The 18515-nt window shown below is 40.8% G+C and overlaps 1 protein-coding gene across 3 annotated transcripts in view; it reads right to left on the reverse strand.

Annotated features, from left to right (window-relative positions):
• Positions 1–16411, reverse strand: part of LOC122549488 (arf-GAP with SH3 domain, ANK repeat and PH domain-containing protein 1-like) — a 365329-nt gene extending 348918 nt beyond the window's left edge. For 2 of the 3 annotated variants that reach the window (XM_087986272.1, XM_087986271.1), the window contains exons 1-2: positions 14662–16411; positions 13921–14003 (exon numbers count right to left, since the gene is read on the reverse strand). In XM_087986272.1, the coding sequence (XP_087842398.1) occupies positions 13921–13929 (9 nt within the window). In that variant the 5' untranslated portion in view covers positions 13930–14003; positions 14662–16411. The remainder of the gene's footprint in view (positions 1–13920; positions 14004–14661) is intronic. The other variant, XM_087986270.1, reaches the window with a different exon arrangement.
• Between the last annotated feature and the right edge of the window lie 2104 nt (positions 16412–18515).

An 18515-nucleotide genomic window follows, 5' to 3' on the forward strand; every position in this document is an offset into this window, starting at 1 on the left:
GGGAAAAAAAGAAATAATTAGAGCATCATCTTTTTCTCTGGCTGTAGGATGAAGAATATATAGGCCAGATATTTGATGGACTACCAAGTATTTCCCAATGGTGGACAGTATATAACTAATGTACAGCAGCACATGCAGCTGGTTCAGTATGTAGATCTGTTTTCATCTCACTTAAGATGTCTCATGGCAAAGGAAACAACAAAATGTTACAATGGTTTTGGAGCATATTCTCAACAGTGCTTCTGTCACAGATGTACACCCAAAGAGAGTGTTAGTTTCACTGTGTTCAGCACTATGTTTAGATTTGATAATTTCTGCTGTCACACATATCCATCCTCTCAGTCGATAATGATGCAGTACTGACAGCCACCAGGGAGTCATTTCACAGCACACAGATGAAGAGAATTACATGCAGGGAAAGGCCTGGTAAGATCAATCTGAGGAGACAGTTGTCACTAATAAATAAAACAGATTTTTTTCATTGTTTACTAAATTCAGTTCCAAATTTCTCATATTTGTAACATTTTAAGTATAATAATGATGTACACTTTCTCATCATATTTCAGGAACATATGTGAAAAATTTTAAAATTGGCTAAGTCATATAACTATCATTGAAATTCAATCACTTCTATTCTCGTGGTCAAATCATAAAATAACAATAAAAATTACGTTTGGGCTGCAGTTTTCTCTTTGGATCTCTATTTAATCTAATATCGTTTTACAGTTGTCATCACCTTCTTGTTCATCTAACATCCATCTCTCCCACACACTCATTTTTATTTTGCTTTTCATCTAACCACTCTCTTTGTCTCTTTTTAAAGGCAACTTTTTAAATGCAGGACCTTTTGACATAGTAAACTTCTCAAGCTGTTTCACAGGAACACTAAATCAAAATTTGGTGTTGAGTCACAAAGGAGATTTAAGAAATCAGGCCAAGAAGATAGGTTTTCAGGCAGGCCTCAAATGAGAAAAAAAAGGGGGGAGGAGTCTGGGCATGTATTTTGTCACTTAAGATCTTGCCAACTAACAGCATGATTGTTATTAAAGGAGTAATGAAAATCAAAGACACTCAAGAATCCAGAATTAAGGGTCTTGACAGTTCTGCAGTTGGGAGGAGATTATACAGATAAGGAGAGAGGTGCATAGAGGGATTTCAAAATAGGGGTGAGGTTTTAAAATCAAAGCATTGCTTAACAAGAAACCAAAGTAGTTTAGTGAACATGGATAATTAGTGGATGGAACCTAGTGTGAGTGAAGATAGGCAAACAGAGTTTTGGATGATCTCGTTTATGGAAAAGAGATTTTGAGAGTCTAGTCAAGAGTGCATTAGAATAGTCAAGTCTAAAGTTAACAAAAGCATAACAAGTTTTAGGTAACAAAACAGCTGAGGGAGGGTGAAGGCAACAATTAAATCCCAATCAATGCAACCCAAATACAGACAAGCAGGACATAAAGAACCAACATGAAAGGATTAGTATTGACCTTGAGTCTACCCATGATTCTCATTGGACTGAAAATATCCATGAAATTGGAAGATGGTTGTGATTGTTGGAGGTCAGTCATTTCAGCTCTAGGCCATCTCTGCAGGAGTCCCTCAGATTAGAGTCCTAGACCCAACCATCTTCAGCTGCTTCACAAATGACCTTGCCACAAACATAAGGTCAGAAGTGGGGATGTTGGCTGATGACTGCACAATGTTCAGCACCATTCCACAAATTCTCAAATACTGAAGCAGTCCATGTTCAAATGCAACAAGACCTGGAAAATATCTAGGCTTGGGCTGACAAGTAACATTCATGCCATACAAATGCCAAACTATGACCATGACAGATAAGAGACAATCTTCCTTGACATTGAAAGGTATTATCACCACTGAATCCCCCGCTATCAACATCCTAGAGATTGTCATTGACCAGAAATTCAACTGGACTGACCACATAAACACAGTGGCTTCAACAGCAGGTCAGAGGCTAGGAATACTGCGGCAAGTGACCATGCCTGTCACCATCCACAAGGCATAAGTCAGGGGTGTGATGGAATACTACCCACTTGTTTGGATGAGTGCAGCTCCAACAACACTCAAGAAATTTGACACGACCCAAGCCAAAGTAGCCCCTTTCATTGGTACTAATTCCACAAGCATCCATTCCCTCCATAACTGACGCTCAGTAGCATCAATGTGTACTATCTACAAAATGCACTTCAGAAACTCACCAAAGAGCCTTAGACAGCACCTTCCAACCCATGACCACTTGCATTTAGAAGGACAGGGGCAGCAGATATATGATAATGCCATGACTTGCAAATTCCCCTCCAAGCCACTCACCATCCTGTCTTGTATATATATCACCACTCCTTCACTGTGGCTGGCTCAAAATCTTGGAATTCCCTCCCGAATGGCATTGTGGATCAACCCACAGCAGGTGGATTGCTGCAGTTCAAGAAGCCTTATCAAGGGCAACTAAGGAAGGGCAATAAATGCTGGCCGGCCAGTGATACCCATCCCACAAATGAATTTTTAAAAAGTGAAGTCCCAGAGCTCTTCCTACCTTAGAATCATTGTCATTTCTGCATTGAAACTGATTAATGCTTCAGGATTTAGGAATTTGAAATTAAACCTTGTATAAAAATGTCAGGTCACACAAACAGCAGTTTTCATGTTTGCAGCCCATTGTAAAAATTTTGCAAGACAATTGCCTTGAGTTACACAACCTATACATTTTGCAAAAACATTTTAGAACATAGAACTGTACAGTACAAGAATAGACTCTTTGGCCCATGATGCTGTGCGAAACATGATAAACATCCTGTCTGCCTGTCTTTGGTCCATATCCCACCATTCCTTGCATATTCATGCACTTATCCAAGTCCCTTAAAGCCTCCAGTGTATCTGCTACCACCACCACACCTGGCAATGAGTTCCAGACTCCTAATACTCTCCGTGTAAGAAGACTTGCCCCTCACATCTCCTTTGAACTTAACCCCTCTGACCTGAAATGCATGTCTCCTTGTATTAGACATTTCAACTCTGGGAAAAAGATACTGACCGTCAATCCTATCTATGCTTCTCATAATTTTATAGATTTCCATCAAGTCTCCACTCAGCCTCTGCCACTCCAGAGAAGTTTTTCTTGACTCTGTTTATAGCTCATACCCTCTAATCCAGACAGCATCCTGATAAATCTCTTCTGCACCCTCTCCAAGTCCAAGCACGTGATAATGGCAGGGGATTCACTAGTTGGGGACACAGACAAGCAGATCTGTGGCTGTTGTTGTAGATCAGCTGTAGAAAAGTCTTTACAATGGGACTCAAGCAGCTCCTTGACATCCTTAGTCTCCGCTTGTTCAAATCCAACATGTTTTACAAGAGCAACACAATGTTCTTTTGATTGTTGGAAGCTCCTAGAGTCATAGAGATGTACAGCATGGAAACAGACCTTTCGGTCCAACCTGTCCACGCCAACCAGACATCCCAACCTAATCTAGTTCCACATGCCAGCACCCGGCCCATATTCCTCCAAACTCTTCCTATTCATATACCCATCCAAGTGCCTCTTAAATGTTGCAATTGTACCAGTCTCCACCACATCCTCTGGCAGCTCATTCCATACACGTACCACCCTCTGCGTGAAAAGGTTGCCCCATACGTCTCTTTTATATCTTTCCCCTCTGACCCTAAACCTATGCCCTCTAGTTCTGGACTCCCCAATCCCAGGGAAAAGACTTTGTCTATTTATCCTATCCATGCCCCTCATAATTTTGTAAACCTCTATAAGGTCACCCCTCAGCCTCCGACGCTCCAGGGAAAACAGCCCCAGCCTGTTCAGCCTCTCCCTATAGCTCAAATCCTCCAACCCTAGCAACACCCTTGTAAATCTTTTCTGAACCCTTTCAAGTTTAATAACATCTTTCCGATAGGAAGGAGACCAGAATTGCACGCAATATTCCAATAGTGGCCTAACCAATGTCCTGTACAACCGCAACATGAACTCTCAACTCCTGTACTCAATACTCTGATCAATAAAGGAAAGCATACCAAACGCCTTCTTCACTATCCTATCTACCTGCGATTCCACTTTCAAGGAGCTATGAACTTGCACTCCAAGGTCTCTTTGTTCAGCAACACTCCCTAGGACCTTACCATTAAGTGTATAAGTCCTGCTAAGATTTGCTTTCCCAAAATGCAACACCTCGTATTTATCTGAATTAAACTCCATCTGCCACTTCTCAGCCCATTGGCCCATCTGGACCAGATCCTGTTGTAATCTGAGGTAATCTGCAAACTTACTAACTGTACCTCTTATGCTGGCATTCAAATTATTTATGTAAATGACAAAAAGTAGAGGACCCAGCACTGATCGTTGCGGCACTCCCCTGGTCACAGGCCTCCAGTCTGAAAAACAACCCTCCACCACCACCCTCTGTCTTCTACCTTTGAGCCAGTTCTGTATCCAAATGGCTAGTTCTCTCTTTATTCCATGAGATCTAACCTTGCTAATCAGTCTCCCATGGGGAACCTTGTCGAACGCCTTACTGAAGTCCATATAGATCATATCTACTGCTCTGCTCTCATCAATCTTCTTTGTTATTCCTTCAAAAAACTCAATCAAGTTTGTGAGACATGATTTCCCACGCACAAAGCCATATTGACTATCCCTAATCAGTCCTTGCCTTTCCAAATACATGTATATCCTGTCCCTCTGGATTCCCTCCAACAACTTGCCCACCACTGAGTTCAGGCCCACCGGTCTATAATTCCCTGGCTTGTCTTTACCGCCCTTCTTAAACAGTGGCACCACATTTGCCAACCTCCAGTCTTCTAGCACCTCACCTGTGACTATCAATGATATAAATATCTCAGCAAGAGGCCCAGCAATCACTTCTCTAGCTTCCCACAGAGTTCTCTGGTCCACTTGATCAGGCTCTGGGGATTTATCCACCTTTAATCATTTCAAGACGGTTCATGATGGTTCAACACTTTTAAAATTATGAACAAAATCTGGGAGAAGCTTCTGTTATACTGCATGCAGGCAGACCTTACTGACATCACGCCAGGCTGCCGCAATGATGTCAATAACATTCTTAATGTTAAAGCTCTTCCAAAATTGAAGAATACTGTCCTCATTATCTCCCTCAGTAGCAATCAGTTTCCTGAACGTGCGCCTTAAATAATAAGCTTTAAAAGCTGCTTTTGCATCCTGGTCTAGGGATTGAATGAGAGAAGTTGTGTTTAGAGGTAGATGTTTCACTTTACTGTTTTCAGAAAGCTCACCAATGGTGGGAGGATGGCTTGGTGCATTGTCCAGAGTGAGGAGAATCTTGAAAACCAAACGTTTTCTCCTGTCATAATTTCTAAAAACATCCTCAAAAACATCAACAGTTAGCTCAAAAAGAATTTGCCCTGACATCCAACCTCTTTTTCTTGACCTGAAGGTAACCTTGCAAGACTCGTGGATTGACAGAGTGGTACACCCCTACAGGCTTAAGCTTTAAATTTTTCAATAGAATTGGCACCCAACAACACAGTCATATGATCCTGCGCGACCTTAAAACTTGGAGTGGATGTTTCATTCTTAGAAATGTTCATTGTGGATGGCATTTACTTCCCATATAAAACTGTCTTGTCCAAACTAAAGATTTGATCTAAGGTGCAGCTTTCTTCTAAATCGTATACGGTAATTGTCAATAGGAGTTCGTGTTTTAAAACAAATTATTCTCCAATTCACCAATTGCATTACAGCCAAATAGCATTGACAAAATGTGCAGTATAGGTCAACAACCTGTACAAAACAGGAGCTATGGACTGTTAATTGGGACAGGCTGTTTTCAGGCAAGTCCATATTTGACGTGGGAATTTTTGAAAGACCTGCTGGTCAGAGTTCAGGACTAGCATGCTCCAGCTAAGGAAGAAGGACAAGGATACCCTTGGATAAAAAGGGAGGTTGTGAATTTAGTCAAAAGGGATAAAGAAGCATGTGCAAAGTTTACGAAGCTATAATCTGGCAGGGCACATGAGGAATATAAAGAAAGCAGGAAAGATCTCAAGCAGGGAATTAGGAGAGCAAGAAGCGGCCATGAAATGACCTTGACAAGTTGGGTTAAAGAGAATCTCAAAGCATTCTATACATACGTTAAAAATAAGAGGATAACTAGGGAGACAGTAGGATCACTCAAGGATACGGAGACGATTTGTGCTTGGAGGCAGAGAATGAGGGCAAGATCTTAAATGAGTATTTTTGCATTGGTTATTAACCCAGAAGGATATGGATGACAGTGAGATTTGTGTGGAGCATGCTAATATGTCACAGCAAATAAGATCAAAAAAGAAGTGGTGTTGAGTTTCTTGAAGAGCATTAAGATGGATAAGTCCCCAGGACCTGATGGTGTCTTCCTAAAGTTATGGAGAGAGATAAGAGAGGAGATTGCTGGTGCCTTCATCAAGATCTTTGTATCCCTGTTAACCACTGGAGAAGTCCCAGAGAACTGGCGAGTAGCTAATTTGTTCCTCTGTTCAAGTAGGGAAATAGGGATACGGCAGGAAACTATAGACTAGTTAGTCTCACATCAGTAATTGGGAAGCTATTGGAGAGAATTCTTAGGGATAGGATTTATACACATTTGGAAATGTATGGCCTAATTAGGGACACTTTATTGCTGGAACAGCACAGCAGGTCAGGCAGCATCCAGGGAACAGGAGATTCGACGTTTCGGGCACAGGCCCTTCTTCAGGAAGAAGGGCCTTCTTCCTGAAGAAGGGCCTGTGCCCGAAACGTCGAATCTCCTGTTCCCTGGATGCTGCCTGACCTGCTGTGCTGTTCCAGCAATAAAGTTTCAACTTTGATCTCCAGCATCTGCAGACCTCACTTTCTCCTCCTAATTAGGGACAGTCAACATGACTATGTGCAGGACAGAATATGTCTCACTAACTTGATTGAATTTTTCAAGGAGGAGACAAAGGTGATTGATGAGAATAGAGCCATGGATGTTGTCCATGTGGATTTTAGTAAGGTTTTCAACACGATCCCTCCTGGTAGGCTCATCCAGAAGATTAAGATGCATGGGATTCATGGCAACTTGGCAGCATGGATTCAGAATTAGCTTGCCCATACAAGACAGAGGGTAATGGTGGAAGGATGTTTTTCTGACTGGAGGTTCTATGACTAATGGTGGTCCACAGGAATCCATACTAGGACCTCTGCTGTTTGTGATATATACAAACGACTTGGATGAAAATGTGGATGGGTGAGTTAGTAAATTTGCAGGTGATACAAAGATTGGTGCAGTTTTGAATAGTGTAGAAAGTTGTCAAAGAATACAGCAGGATAGATCATTGACAGATATGAGTGGAGAAATGGCAGACAGAGTTTAATTAGAATATGTGTGGGGTGCTGTACTTTGAGAGATCAAATGTTAAGAAAAAATATACAGTTAACGGTAAGACCCTGAACAGCATTGATGTTCAGAGGGATCATAGCTCCTTGAAAGTGGCCACTCAAGTAGATCGAGTGGTGAGGAAGGCATATGGCATGCTTGCCTTTATTGGTCAGGAAATTGAGTACAGAGGAACCTTGATTATCCGAAGGACATGGACGGGGAGTATTTCACTCAGTTACTCGAATGCCAGATAATGTAGTTCAGCCAAGCATGGGAACTTGCAATCTTGCATGTAAATCTGAAATTCAGATAATTGAATGCCGGATAATTGAGGTTCCTCTGTACAAGCCTCAGCATGTCATGTTGCAGATTTATAAGATGTTGGTTAGATCACACTTCGAGTATTGCATTCAATTCTGGTCGCAACATTACAGAAAGGATGTGGAGTTTTGGAGAGGGTGCAAAATGTTCGACAGAAAATCTTTGCTTACCATTAGTTTGACTGCCCTTGATCATTTAGGATTTTATATTGTTGTGTAAGGTTGCAAAAAATGTGAGCTGATAATGGCATTGCAAGTGAGGCAGGACAACTGAGAATCAAGACAGCAAGATAACTAACAGTGTTTCTCCTTAACCATTCAAATTGAAGTATTGTGAAATTAACAAAGAAAGGGCTGAAAAGGAAGCAGAAACTAGAATGGGTGAATTCAATATCAAATGGAATACAGAAAGACAAAATAAACGGAGAACATTAAGGGAAAGATAAATGAGACAGAAAGAAAAATATTTTCTCAATCATTTATAATTTTGAATTTTGAAATCTCCGACAATGGAAACATCAAAGACTGAGATACCACTCTTATAATTGATCACTTTCTGAACCAAAAAGGTTTATTGGAAGTCATTACTAATTAAAGAGTACTTAGCAGATGATTACTTGACTTAACCTTCCAGGGCAACTTTAATGCACATTTAATGTGGAAATGCAGAAGCTCCATGAAACTCAAAGGAAAATTAAGTGCAAAATGGTATTTTCACAAACCAACAGCATAATAGTGAAAATAGCCCAAAACTTCCTCTATTTCTCACCACAAATTCAAGCCAAGTCATTTTGAAGAAGTAATAAAGAAGATTAATGAGGGCAGAGCAGTGGACATGATTTATATGGACTTCAGTAAGGTGTTCGACAAGGTTCCCCATGGGAGACCTGTTTGCAAGGTTAGATCTCACAGAATACAGGGAGAACTAGTCATTTGGATACAGAACTGGCTCAAAGGTAAAAGATAGAGGGTGGTGGTGGAGGGTTGTTTTTCAGACTGGAGGCCTGTGACCAGTGGAGTGCCACAAAGATCGGTGCTGGGTCCACTACTTTTCATCATTTATATAAATGATTTGGATGTGAACATAAGAGGTATAGTTAGTAAGTTTGCACATAACACCAAAATTGGAGGTGCAGTGGACAGCGAAGAAGGTTACCTCAGATTACAACGGGATCTTGATCAGATGGGCCAATGGGCTGAGAAGTGGCAGATGGAGTTTAATTCAGATAAATGCAAGGTGCTGCATTTTGGGAAAGCAAATCTTAGCAGGACTTATACACTTAATGGTAAGGTCCTAGGGAGTGTTGCTGAACAAAGAGGCCTTGGAGTGCAGGTTCGTAGCTTCTTGAAAGTGAAGTCGCAGGTAGATAGGATAGTGAAGAAGGTGTTTGGTATGCTTTCTTTATTGGTCAGAGTATTGAGTACAGGCGTTGGAAGTTCATGTTGCGGCTGTACAGGACATTGGTTAGGTCACTGTTGTAATATTGCTTGCAATTCTGGTCTCCTTCCGATCGGAAAAATGTTGTGAAACTTGAAAGGGTTCAGAAAAGATTTACAAGGATGTTGCCAGGGTTGGAGGATCTGAGCTCTAGGGAGAGGTTGAATAGGCTAGGGCTGTTTTTCCTGGAACGTCGGAGGCTGAGGGGTGACCTTATAAAGGTTTATAAAATCATGAGGGGCATGGATAAGATAAAAAGACAAAGTTTCTTCCTTGGGGTAGGGGAGTCCAAAATTAGAGGGCATAGGTTTAGGGTGAGAGGGGAAAGATATAAAAGAGACCGAAGGGGCAACGTTTACATGCAGAGGGTGGTACGTGTATGGAATGAGCTGCCAGAGGAAGTGGTGGAGGCTGGTACAATTGCACATTTAAAAGGCATCTGGATAGGTATATAGAGTCATAGGGATGTACAGCATGGAAGCAGACCCTTCGGTCTAACCTGTCCATGCCGACTATATATCCCATCCCAATCTAGTCCCACATGCCAGCACTCAGCCCATATTCCTCCAAACCCTTCCTCATCATATACCCATCCAAATGGCTAATTCTCCCTGTATTCCATGAGATCGAACCTTGCTAATCAGTCTCCCATGGGGAACCTTGTCGAACGCCTTACTGAAGTCCATAAAGATCACATCTACTGCTCTGCCCTCATCAATCTTCTTTGTTACTTCTTCAAAAAACTCAATCAAGTTTGTGAGACATGATTTCCCATGCACAAAGCCATGTTGTCTATCCCTAATCAGTCCTTGCCTTTCCAAATACATGTACATCCTGTCCCTCAGGATTCCCTCCAACAACTTGCCCACCACCGAGGTCAGGCTCACCGGTCTATAGTTCCCTGGCTTGTCTTTACAGCCCTTCTTAAACAATGGCACCACATTTGCCAACCTCCAGTGTTCCGGCATCTCACTTGTGACTATCGATGATACAAATGTCTCAGCAAGAGGCCCAGCAATCACTTCTCTAGCTTCCCACAGAGTTCTCGGGTACACCTGATCTGGTCCTGGGGATTTATCCACCTTTAACCGTTTCAAGACATCCAGCACTTCCTCCTCTGTAATCTGGATATTTTGCAAGATGTCACCATCTATTTCCCTACAGTCTCTACCTTCCATATCCTTTTCCACAGTAAATACTGATGCAAAATATTCATTTAGTATCTTCTCTATTTTCTGTGGCTCCACACAAAGGCCACCTTGCTGATCTTTGAGGGGCCCTATTCTCTCCCTAGTTACCGTTTTGTCCTTAATATATTTGTAAAATCCCTTTGGATTCTCCTTAATTCTATTTGCCTACTATTCTATTTGCTATCTCCTGATTTCCCTCTTAAGTATACTCCTACTTCTTTTATACTCTTCTAAAGATTCACTCGATCTATCCTGTCTATACCTGACATATGCTTCCTTCCTTTTCTTAACCAAACCATCAATTTCTTTAGTCATCCAGCATTCCCTTTCACCCTGACAGGAATATACGTTCTCTGGATTCTTGTTATCTCATTTCTGAGGGCTTCCCATTTTCCAGCTGTCCCTTTAGCTGTGAACATCTACCTCCAATCAATTTTCAAAAGTTCTTGCCTAATACCGTCAAAATTTGCCTTTCTCTAATTTAGAACTTCAACTTTTAGATCTGGTCTATCCTTTTCTATCATGATTTTAAAACGAATAGAATTATGGTCGCTGGCCCCAAAGTGCTCCCCCACTGACACCTCAGTCACCTGCCCTGCCTTATTTCTCAAGAGTAGATCAAGTTTTGCACCTTCTCTAGTCGGTACATCCACATACTGAATCAGAAAATTGTCTTATACACACTTAAATTCCTCTCCATCTAAACCTTTAACACTATGGCAGTCCCAGTCGATGTTTGGAAAGTTAAAATCCCCTATCATAACTACCCTTTTATTCTTACAGCTAGCTGAGATCTCATTACAAGTTTGTTTCTCAATTCCCCTCTGACTATTAGGAGGTCTATAATACAATCTCAATAAGGTGATCATCCCTTTCTTATTTCTCAGTTCCACCCAAATAACTTCCCTGGATGTATTTCCAGGAATATCCTCCCTCAGCAATGCTATCCCTTATTAAAAAAAATGCCATTCCCCCTCCTCTCTTGCCTCCCTTTCTATCCTTCCTGTAGCATTTGTATCTTGGAACATTATACTGTCAGTCCTGCCCATCCCTGAGCCATGTTTCTGTAATTGCTATGATATCCCAGTCCCATGTCCTAACCATGTCCTGAGTTCATCTGCCTTCCCTGTTAGGCCCTGAATAGGAAGGGTTTAGAAGAATATGGGTCGGGTGCTAACAGCAACATTTGAATATCTCCATCTAGCCGTACAACTACATCTTTAAAATTGCTGTTTTATTTGTGTGTTCATAATGAGGAGTACCATTGGGTGACGTGTAATTTTGACAATTAATTCTGATTGGTATTATCAAGAAAATTTGAAATATTTTTACATAGTATTTCACAGATTACTCTTAAAAATATGATTCTCATTACACATATGGCCCAGATATTGCAGCGGTAATGTTGGTGAAACTGTCAGCAATCGCTGTCATTTCTCCACTGAAACTGACAAATACTTCGGGATTTTGGAGTCTACAGGTGCACTGGATAACATAGACATCTACAAGTCGCTATCATTGATTCCACTATTCTGCAGAGTTGATGTCCATGGAGACTGCAATCCCTAAGCTGTCAATGAATTAATGAGAAATTCTGTTATGTCAAATTCCACAGAGCTTGAAACATTTTTAGAAGGAAAAACTTATGGATTGATGTGTAAGTCGACTTCTAATGGTAAACATGCTTCATAATTATTGATTATTATTTACTGGCCTTTAAAAGCTAATTTTACATTTGAAAAATGTTACATTTCTTCAATATAAAAAATAACTCCACTTCTTTTAATCTCACCCCATCTTTTAAAAAAAACTTATGATCGATTTAACCTCTGAGTCAGTCCAAGCGATTTACTTTTCCCTCTGAAATTCTAAATTAAAAATGAAAAGCAATCAGCGCTTTTAACTTCCTAGTTTGCTGTCTGTGAGAACACTGCAGTATAATTGGCTGTTTACCCTGCTTGCTGACATTGCCGCTGCTTAACATCTGGACATTCCTTTGACCTACTTCTAAGTTTAATCAGCCAAGTAGCGGAAATATGCACAATGTAAATTGCGAGGCCGCTATGTTCAACCTTTTTAGCTCTCAAAGGTGAGCGCCGTTATTTCATTGCCAACATCTCCGTGGATGTCATTTTTTTCTCTTTGAAGTATTACAACTAACAGTTCCTAATTCTTTCTCTGTGCTACTTATTAATAATTCTTCAATCTGATTGCAAACAATGCATGGAACTCTGTATGTCCTTAACTAAAGGACCCATATCCCCTGCAGAGACCCATGTGGTTTTCAGTAGTTTGATCAGAGGAAGTTGCAGTTCACTTAAAATCTGTAGGCAAGTGCAGGTATAAATCCTTCATTCGCCGCTGACCACAAAATCCGGCCGTGCACATTGTTTCCGTCGACTCCAGCTTTTACTCTATCATATAGTTTCTGGAGCCTATTGCGCCACCTTCAGGTTTTAAACAAGGGACAATAGCAATAAATCTTAGAGATGTTCTACGCAATTCATGGGTGCGTATATGTACTACTGCCACATCATCATTTTGTTCTAAAGAAAGAAAGCTTTTTGCCAAATAGCATTCCCAAAACAGCTGTATGCTTTTAGTTTTGTTTTAATACGGGTATACGTTGCAACTAAGCAAACAAACAACCACTCCCCCTTCAAAGTCACATACTTCTCCTCTTCAGCATAATTTAAGCGGTAAAAGCTGTTTTAAAATAATGCAAAATGAAGGATTTGTTAAGAAAAAGCGTGACCTATCTGGTTAGGCCGAAGGATAAACAATATTAGATGAGTAAAATTGTGAGCCGAGAACTGTTTACTGTATATGCTGAGTCAGAGTAACATTTTAGCATAAACATTCCATTAGGTCACAAACGATACGAATCCCCCTGAAAACTGAGGCTTCCCTCTGCACTTTCAACTTCTACACAATGTTGCCGGGATAATTTAAAGAGAAAAAAAGTGATGTTTTCTCTCGAAATTTCCTTCCAAAGTTGACTATTTCCGACCTGACTCCCTGAAGAATAGAAGTGGTGCTTGCGGTTTTGTGTTGGGGGTGGGGAACCGTTGAGAAAGGGTCTGGGGGTAATCTGTCATCTCTCAAAAGATCCAGATCCGTGGAGGACTTACATCAGAGAGAAACAGAAACAAGTCTGAAGGAATGGCGGAGGAAAACGCTTTCGACAGATCACTATCGGGACATCACGGTTTATGTATTTATTGGTGTGATCTCAGAAACTTCGCCATTATTGGCCGGTGCTCAGATTAACGCATTCCTTCCCTATTTGTCTTGAATGAAAGAACATTCAGGATCGTGAAGCAAGTGCCACCATTCTGGCAATGTTCAGTCTCACCAGGAAATCCCGTGGCGCACGCATTGCCCTTCCCATCTCCACCCACACACCGCGACCCTTCCTCAGTGAATTGGCCCGCTCCACCCGACCTCCCATCTCCCTGTCTCCCGCCCATATCAATGATTGACCCAGGCGAGTCCGATCAACGGCATCGTCGCTATCGAAAGGCAAAACAGGGTATTAGGAATCATGTTGAAAGAGAGAGAGCGCGCTGGCTTTATGCAATTAACCCTTAGCTTACCGGTTCCATAATGAATCCCTGGAGGAGAACGTTGATATTCTGGAGGCGGAAGACCTCATGGTTTATTTCACACCGAATCCGACCTTAACATGAATGAAAGCAGCAGTGAATTTGACTGGCCTCTTGGCGATCGAAATAGGAATTCAAATCGAAGCTTATTTTTTTACAGTCTGGCTTCACACGGGATTTACGAACGACTTCGCCACCAATTTGAGTGTGGGGAGGGAGGGGGTGTAGAGGGAGGGATAAAGTCGACATGACATAGCCTCAGTACAAAACTAGACAAAGTTTCTCTTTTCATCAATCTTTTTCAGAATTATAAAAATGACTTTATCTACCCATTCACAAGATCAAAAGGAATAATATGTTTTCTTTAAAGCGCCTAAAATATTAAGTGTACGCGTTAATATTCTAGTTTTGACCGTTTAATCTTCAGTTAGAAGTTTCCGATTTCATAAATTATACTGTGGTTTTTAAAAAGTTTTCAAATACTACTCGTACAAGAAGTTGATATGGACGTAATGGGTCCATGATCGAAAGTTTCAAAGATTCTGGAGTTCAGTCAGAGAAAGGCACTGCGCGTCATACTCTGAGGTGACTTTTTCTTTGAAAAGTCTACATTATTAATATTTTTTCTTAATAATTTCTTCTTTCTTAATGTCCCTTGGGATATTTGTGCCGCGCCAGTATCTCAGCTGAGTGTTGCCGTTTCTCTCCCGTCTACGGTGTTCAGCAACTTACCAAAACTGGAACTGATTTTCTTCCTGACCAAAGTTTATAGGTAAGGTTTGCTGCCATTATATCATTTTCTCCCCCGGACTATACGGCAGCTTTCCCTTTTACACTCCTCTTTTAAGTGATGGTGGACTGTTAAGACAATCTTGTTGATTCGCAACCAGCAATGGAGAGGAGAGAACTGTGATTCGTGTCCATATCCGTTCCTTGTGCTCTCTGGAAAGCTGGGAATCAGAAACGGAAGGAAAATCCACCATGTGAGCGGCACAAAACACAATGGAGAGAAATGTGGCTGACAGCAGAAACTCCAGGAAATCCAACTAATCCAACGGAAATAAGATATATCTGTAAAAACATGCCCGGGAGGTGCACATCTTCAAATTTCACATCCAGCCAATGGTCATCATATGCACCAATTAACCGCATGAAATTGTTTATAGTACAGGCAAATTAGTGTTAAGTAAATGTAAACTAAAGTTGTATATTCAATAGTATGCTGTTTGTGATGAAGAGGGTAAAACTTTACAAATCATGAGGTGGACAAATATGACCCTGCTAATTTCGCCCAGTTTCAAAGTCAAACATCACGATTGCAGAAGAAAAATAGATGTTAGCCATTTGGGAGAACAAAGGAAATCGTTTAACACTTCTGCCAATTCTGTCACTCTAGATTCTGCTATCACTAATTTAGGTATCACTGCCCCATCTTCTTTCACAACCTTGGTTCTCTCTCCACAGACACTACAGAGTTTCTCCAGCAATCTCTGTAACTCTGACAGATTTCAAGCATCTCCAGTAGTTTTGTTTTATGTCTTAGTAACTTTTCTGAAGAAAACTATCCATCCCAGACTTGAAATTAATAACTAAGTGCCTTCACTTTACATTTGCAGAAGAGAGTTTCAATCTTCTGCCACCCATTGTGTGGAAAACAGCTCCCCAGTATTCTACCTGAAAGACAGGTTCTAATTTGGAGAGAATATGTTCAGTCCTTGACTCCATAACCAGTGGAATTAGCTTCTCCTTTTCCACCCAATTTGGCCTCCTGAATACAATACAAACTTCAATCAAATCACCACTTAACCTTCTAAATTTCAAAGAATACAACTCTGCTTTCTGTTATCATTCTTTGTAATTTGATATCTGGAGTACAGGTATCATTCTTGGAGAATAAAAGCAAAATACTGCAGACCACAGAATTAGATTAGATTAGATTAGATTAGATTACATTTGACCCAACAAATCCACACCAACCCTCTGAAGAGTAACCCACCCCGCTATATGTACCCCTGACTAATGCAGCTAACACTATGGGCAATTTAGCATGGCCAGTTCAACTGATCTGCACATCTTTGGATTGTGGGAGGAAGCCCACAAAGACGCAGGGAGAATGTGTAAACTCCATACAGTCACCGAAAGGCAGGAATTGAACACAGGTCCCTGGTGCTGTGAGGCAGCAGTGCTAACTACTCAGCCTCCATGCCACCATTAATTGTTACAGTGCAGAAGGAGGCCACCTGCCCATTGTGTCTGCACCACCTTTCTGAATGAACATCTCACTCCATGCCATTCTCCTACTCTCTCCCCATAGATGTGCATGTTCTTCCCTTTCAAGTAATCGATACATTCATTTCTGAGTGGCCCAACTGAAACTGCCTCCACCATAAACTCTACCAATGCTTTCCGCACCTTAACCACACAGTACATGAAAATGATTTTCCTCATAAATTTTGCTTCTTTTACTAATTACTTTAAATCTGTATGTGCTCATTCCGGATCCTTTGATGAGTAAAGTATTTAGTCTTAATACTTCTATCTGATAGAAAAACAGTCCCAACCTCTTTAATATAGCTTCATAGCTGAAATTCCTCATTTCTGAAACTATTCTCATACCCCGCTATCCCCAATTGCTTTCTCTCCTTCCTAAGGTGTGGTGCCCAGGACAAGATGCAATACTTCATTTGTGGCCAAGCCAATGTTTTATAAATATTCAGTGTGATCTCCTTGTTCTTGTACTCAATGCCCTGACTAATAAAGCCTGGAATATTGTATTCAAATAAAACTAAGAACTGCAGATGCTGGATCTCTTTTAATTTCCTCACATTCTGCGCATAAGCAGATTGGTTTAATTTAGAATAGGCTATGGTTTGTTTCCCAAATCCCCATTCTTTTAAAAAATGACTCTCACAGCTAACAGTTTAGGTTTAAATCAAGTGTTGTTCTGTCAATTTCAAACTCAGGAGAGTCTTTGCAACTTCAGATACACAAAAGTACCCAAGAAAGAAATAAAAAGAAAGCGTTTCACAACTAAGAATAAATTTATATTAAGAAGTTTAATATTAAGTCATGCAAATCAGAGTTCAGTGACAGTCTCTTGACTTGGGAGTTAAAGGTTTTTGTGAGTCCACATGGCTGATGACAGGAATAGCCGGGTTCTGAGAGAGTTGCTGATGAAACAGCAAGATGATGTTGGTATAATGAAAATCCTGAAGAATGGTCACTGGACTCAAAATGTTAACTCTCCTTTCCCTCCTCAAGTGTTGCAGACCTGCTGTGTTTCTTGACTAATTTCTGTTTTTGTTGCTATGATGGAATTAGTCTATGTTCCAGGCAAATATAGGGACCTTTCAAAACTAGGTTTTCAACATAGTTACCATCCTTTCCCAGATTTGTTCAGTTCTGATAAAGGGTCACTGGACTCAAAAATTAACTCTGTATTTGTCTCCACAGATGCAGCCAGACCAGCTGAGTTTCTCCATTACTTTCTATTTTTGATTCAATGATTCTCCCTTTGCTACCAGTCCCTGCTGGGGAGATCTACTATGTACTATTCAATTGTTTGTTGATTGCAATGCCTAACAATGAAATGTGTGAGATTCCAGAAGGACAGTACTCAAACTCTGCCTTTGTAATTACTATTTGAATTTTGCAGAATTGTAGTCAACTTGTATGCAGTGGTTGTCATGTTTCATGGCCAGGGAGCTACAATTTTAGATAGACAAGACAGGAAAGTTTGATTTAAAAATTATTTTTGATCTTTTTATTGACATGAGGTCATGTTGCGGCTGTACAGGACATTGGTTAGGCCACTTTTGGACTATTGCATGCAATTCTGGACTCCTTCCTATTGGAAGGATGTTGTAAAACTTGAAAGGGTTCAGAAAGGATTTACAAGGATGTTGCCAGGGTTGGAAGATTTGAGCTATAAGGAGAGATTGAATAAGCTAGGGAGATTTTCCCTGGAGAGTCGGAGGCTGAGGGGTGACCTCATAGAGGTTTATAAAATCATGAGGGGCATGGACAGGATAAATAGACAAAATCTTTTCCCTAGGTGGGCAAGTTCAGAACTGGAGGGCATAGGTTTAGGGTGAGAGGGGAAAGATATAAAAGGGACTTAAGCAGCAACTTTTTCACGCAGAGGGTTGTGCGTGTATGGAATGAGCTGCCAGAGGAAATGACGGAGGCTGATACAATTGCAACATTTAAAAGGCATCTGGTTGGGTATATGAACAGGAAGGTTTAGAGGGATATGGGCCAAGTGCTTGCAAATGGGACTAGATTAAATTAGGACATCTGGTCAACATGGACGAGTGGACCGAAGGTTCTGTTTCCATGCCATATGTCCCTATGACTCCATGACTCGATAACACAAGACTATAATTTACATTGATTCTAGTTCAAGAAAATTTTACTGTGGCCCAATTGTTAAAAGAATTACATGCCAGACCAGGCTGAGGAGTGGCATTGCTATCTCTTGTCAAATGGTTGTGCTTTCAAACTTCACTCCAAAGAGCTGAATATCTATTTTTATATCAGCACGTCAGTACATTATTGAGGGAGTGCATTCTTTTTGGAGGTTTTCT

Source organism: Chiloscyllium plagiosum, unplaced genomic scaffold (genome assembly GCF_037043375.1).
Source record: "Chiloscyllium plagiosum isolate Xiang-an unplaced genomic scaffold, Cpla_swu_hap1 HiC_scaffold_4, whole genome shotgun sequence".
In the NCBI taxonomy this organism is placed as follows: Eukaryota; Metazoa; Chordata; class Chondrichthyes; order Orectolobiformes; family Hemiscylliidae; genus Chiloscyllium; species Chiloscyllium plagiosum.